Below are 4,846 nucleotides of genomic sequence, written 5' to 3'. Positions count from 1 at the left end.
AGACTCGCTTGAGCCCAGGAGTTGGAGGTTGCTGTGAGCTGTGAAGCCACGGCACTCTACCCAAGGGGACAGCTTGAGGCTCTGTCTCAAAAAAAAAAAAGTATTATTATGTACCAGCACTACTCTCACCAGCCTTACCCACTGTAGGTGATTTAATCCTAAATCACTCTAATTCTGTGAGATAGAGCCTTTGTCATAATCATTTTATAAATAAGGAAACCAAGCTTAAGGCCAGGCATAGTAGCTTATGCCTATATTCACAGAACTCTGGGAGGATAAGGTTGCTAGAGCTCACAAGTTTCAGACCATCCTGACCAAGACCAAGACCCCTGTTTCTTTTTTTTTTTTTTTTGCAGTTTTTGGCTGGGGCTGGGTTGGAACCCACCACCTCCAGCACATGGGGCCAGTGCCCTACTCCTTGAGCCACAGGTGCTGCCCAAGACCCCTGTTTCTAAAAATAGCTGGGCATTGTGGCAGGCACCTGTAGTCTCAGCTACTTGGGAGGCTGAGGCAAGAGGATCTCTTAAGCCCAAGAGTTGGAAGTTGCTGTGAGCTATGATGCCACGGCACTCAACCCAGGGTGACATAGTGAGACTCTGTCTCAAAAAAAAAAAAAAAACAGAAGCCAAGGTTAAAGGGTTTAAGTGCCTCGTTTGGGGTCACACAGGTAGCTGGGAAGCTAATCCAGGTTTACTGAACTCCCAAGCCTTTCTTTCCTCTCTGTCACTGAGCTGTCTCCCTCAGGTTGTCTGTAGCCTTGGGCCTTATGTGATGTTCCTCTGCCCGTAAATAGCACTCGATTTGTGCCACTACTCTAAACATAAATGAAAGGACTAGAAGAATTAGACTAATAAATACATTCAGCCTCTACACACCCTCTGAAGTATGATATTCAGAGTTAGAAGTCCAATTCAGGCAAGGTAGATAACCTTCTGAGTCTTTTCCCTTCTCTGCTCCACCTTCCCCAGAAGATTATCATGAGGACCAAATTAGACTGTGCTGGGGAAATGCCCTGCATCCCCATATACATCCTAAGATTCAAGCGTCTTGTACCCTATCCTAGACCTCATCTTAACAGTGCTTGTCTTCTGCAGGTCGTACACCCTGGAGACCTAAAGAATTCTGTTGAAGTCGCCCTAAACAAGTTGCTGGATCCCATCCGGGAAAAGTTTAATACCCCTGCACTAAAGAAGCTGACCAGCGCTGCCTACCCAGATCCTTCCAAGCAGAGTAAGGCCAGCTAGGGAGAGGGTGACATCATCAGGAGAGAGAGACTGTCAGAGGGACCCAAAAAGACATCTGTCTTGAATTGAGGGCCCAAGAACCCAAGGGATGTGAAGTGTAGGAATGTCATATCCCATTGACTCTGGGAATGGAACTTGAGTCATTTTGATATGGGTTTGGTTGATATGAGGAAGTGATTACATCCTTCTGTACCCACACTGCTGAGAGATGCCAGTGTGAGTCATGTTTGTACTTTGATCCTTTTAGTTTATTTATGCACTGAGTTTGCCTCTTTGTTAAGGAGACTGATTGGTTAGACCTGTTATACCCAGTCAGTGTACAGGGTGATAGTCTATTATACAACTGCAGCGATAGAGTCTGCAGAACTTCTTAGAGAAGCTCATTTTTAGATTTTCCCAGTTCCCTTCCATGTGCTGATGGCTGGCTCTTAGTCGGCCATTATTTATCCATGATACTGAGATACTGGTATTGGTAGCTTTGTTTGACCCTCCCAGAAAAGACTCAGTAAATTCTGTATGCAGTGCAATGCAGAGACACCTGTCCTGGAGGAGGTGAAAAAGAAAAAAGAAAAGAAACACCCTAAAATGGCAAAGCTGCTACTGCTCCCTCTCCTCCAGCCTGGTAACTGAAAATATTTGAAAATCTAGTATGTCACTTCTGAAACTTTCCTAGCCCTGTACTAAAAGAAGGTATAGAACTGAGTGGGTAGAGCCTGTGGAGTCTATACTAAATCCTACCTAATGTCCATGTCCTCATTTGGTGGGGTCAGCAGCTGACCTGCCATGTAGAAGAAGGGGGATCTTACCCCATGGTGTTCTTCTCATTCCCAGAGCCAGTTGCCAAAGGCCCTGCCAAGAATTCAGAACCAGAGGAGGTCATCCCATCCCGACTGGATATCCGTGTGGGGAAAATCATCAGTGTGGAGAAGGTACTCATTTTTCACCACATCCCAGAGAAGCAGATAGGGGTTAGGTTTTTCTCTTTCCATGTGGAGGAAACCTGGCCTGGAGATGGGAAGTACCATCCCTGAGGTCATATTGCAAGCCAGAACCCAGGCATCAGGCTTTCCATAGTGATGCTGCCTTTGGACCTTACACAACCAAACACAGCCAGGAACTCAGAGTAAGGGGAGGATATTATTAGTCAGAGGGAACTTACTTATCTATTAAATCTGGTCTCATTGACTCACCTGCTCTCCACCTGCTTGCCTAGACTAGCTATAGGCTTTATCTTGGATCAGCCACTTTGTTCCCCTCAGAATGTAGTAGAGGGAGGAAGACTTCTTTTTTCCCAGAGACAGAAAATTATATACCTAGTGGCCTGGGACCGTTCCAGTCTGGGCTTTTTTTCCCCCTCAGCATTGATGTGCTATTCACTATATATACCCAGCCACCAAAACTACTTTGAGATAGCTGTTTTGTTTTGTTTTTTTGGTTTTTTTTTGAGACAAAGCCTCAAGCTGTCCCCCTGGGCAGAGTGCCATGGCCGCACAGCTCACAGCAACCTCCAACTCCTGGGCTCAAGCAAGTCTCCTGCCTCAGCCTCCCAAGTAGCTGGGACTACAGGCGCCCGCCACAACGCCTGGCCATTTTTTGGTTGCAGCCGTCATTGTTGTTTGGCGGGCCCGGGCTGGGGATTCGAACCCGCCACCTTAGGTGTATGTGGCTGGCGCCTTAGCCAATTGAGCCACAGGTGCCGAGCCTGAGATAGCTGTTGATGTTCCCACATCAGAACTGGAAGCCAGCATTTATCCTGGTCCCATCTCCCAGCCCACCTAGGACCAATGTGGTGCAGCCCATGAGCCTTGATGGTAGCCTCGTAGACAGTCCAGGCCATCCAACCTGTTAGGGATTCTTCCATCTCTTACACCAGTGTTTAGGTTCATTTAACTCATATTTGGCCTCTTGGTTGCGAGTAGAATGTACTGTCAAGGTCCATTTTCCTGTCTACTGCCTGGCACCCAGAAAGAGATTTAGCCCTAAGGGGGCCTTCTATGAGGAGTGGATGCCCATTTCTGGAGTCAGAGAATTCACCAGGCCCCTGATCTCTCTTACAACACTCTCCCACCTGATGTCTCTTGCTGGTAGCACCCAGATGCAGACAGCCTGTATGTGGAGAAGATAGATGTAGGGGAAGCTGAACCACGGACTGTGGTGAGCGGCCTCGTGCAGTTTGTGCCCAAGGAGGAACTGCAGGACAGGCTGGTGGTGGTGCTGTGCAATCTGAAACCCCAGAAGATGAGAGGAGTTGAGTCCCAAGGCATGCTTCTGTGTGCTTCTATGTGAGTGAGGGCTTGGGGTGGGGCACAGACCCTGGGGAGGCCAAGAAGAGTGGGGAATTGGCCTGTTTGATGCCTTTCCGCATGCCAGGTGGCAGCCCTGAAAACACGTGCCTCTGCCTCACTGATACCAAAAGATGATGCATGAGAGTTACTGTACAAGTACCATGAATGGTGCACTTCACCTGCAGTTAATTTTGCTAAAATAGAAATACGTACATGCCCAAGTCTTACCACTAGTAAGGAGGTGGAGCCAGGATTCAAACCCAGTTCTGATTGGCTTTTAAGCCCTTCCTGTGTTATTTCATACTTCTCCCCTAAAATCCCAGATTTTGGTATTGCTCCTGACATAGGATTTTGGCAGAACCCTGATTAATCCTGATGATACCCAGAGATGTGGTAAAGCACAAAGCAGTGAGGACCTCCAGGGGCTCCAATTTCAGGAATGTCCTAAATCCCATCAGGGCTCCTATGTTAAGGCCCAAATTGCTTTGACCTCAATAGCCTCACCCTGTCCTTGTCCTGTGTGTCTTCCCAGAGAAGGGATGAGCCGCCAGGTTGAACCTCTGGACCCTCCGGCAGGCTCTGCTCCTGGTGAGCGAGTATTTGTGAAGGGCTATGAGAAGGGTCAACCAGATGAGGAGCTGAAGCCCAAGAAGAAAGTCTTTGAGAAGTTGCAGGTAAAAAGCTGCAGTTGTTCCCCCTCTTCCCTGAGCTGACCAGACTCTGTCCTCAGAATGCTGTGTTACTGAATCCACAGCTGACTGAAGTCCCAGGTTGGACTTCCTGCACCTGAACCCCTCTCTTCTTTCGTCCTGGACCATGCATATACTGAGCACTGACCAACTAGGAGGCCCTGTGTGAGAGACTTCAGACATTCCCTCATTTAATCTTCAGTCTGTGATGGGGGTTATCCCCAGTTTACCTGACAAGGCCACACAGGGTCACCAGAAGTAATGGAATCAAGATCAAATTAGGGTCCCTCTGCCCAGATTGACCTTAGAGCATTCATCATCTCCTTCCCTTCTAGACACTGACACACACCTGGTCTGCCCCAGTGATCTCTGAATTCATTTACTCATTCATTCACTCATTCAACAAATATGGAGTCCATGATATATGGATACTTTTCTGGGTACTTAGGATAAGTCAGTAAATAAAGCAGCAAAAATTAAGGGCTGGGCATGGTGGCTCACGCCTATAATCCTAGCACTCTGGGAGGCCAAGGTGGGTGGATCACCTGAGCTCACAAATTCCAGACCAGCCTGAGCCAAAACAAGACCCCAGTCTCTAAAACATAGCTGGGCGTTGTGGCAGGCGCCT

At 48.0% G+C, this 4,846-nt stretch overlaps 1 protein-coding gene across 2 annotated transcripts in view; it reads left to right on the top strand.

The window, feature by feature from the left end:
* Positions 1 to 4,846, top strand: part of YARS (tyrosyl-tRNA synthetase) — a 36,523-nt gene that overhangs the window by 29,474 nt on the left and 2,203 nt on the right. For both annotated transcript variants that reach the window (XM_003801258.1, XM_012812379.2), the window contains exons 9-12: positions 1,095 to 1,230; positions 2,076 to 2,173; positions 3,333 to 3,526; positions 4,062 to 4,203. In XM_003801258.1, the coding sequence (XP_003801306.1) occupies positions 1,095 to 1,230; positions 2,076 to 2,173; positions 3,333 to 3,526; positions 4,062 to 4,203 (570 nt within the window). The remainder of the gene's footprint in view (positions 1 to 1,094; positions 1,231 to 2,075; positions 2,174 to 3,332; positions 3,527 to 4,061; positions 4,204 to 4,846) is intronic.

This window comes from Otolemur garnettii, unplaced genomic scaffold (assembly GCF_000181295.1).
Source record: "Otolemur garnettii isolate 467f Iridium unplaced genomic scaffold, OtoGar3 scaffold00204, whole genome shotgun sequence".
Taxonomy (NCBI): Eukaryota; Metazoa; Chordata; class Mammalia; order Primates; family Galagidae; genus Otolemur; species Otolemur garnettii.
Note: the sequence above shows the minus strand (reverse complement) of the source record. Positions and strands in the feature narration are given on the sequence as shown.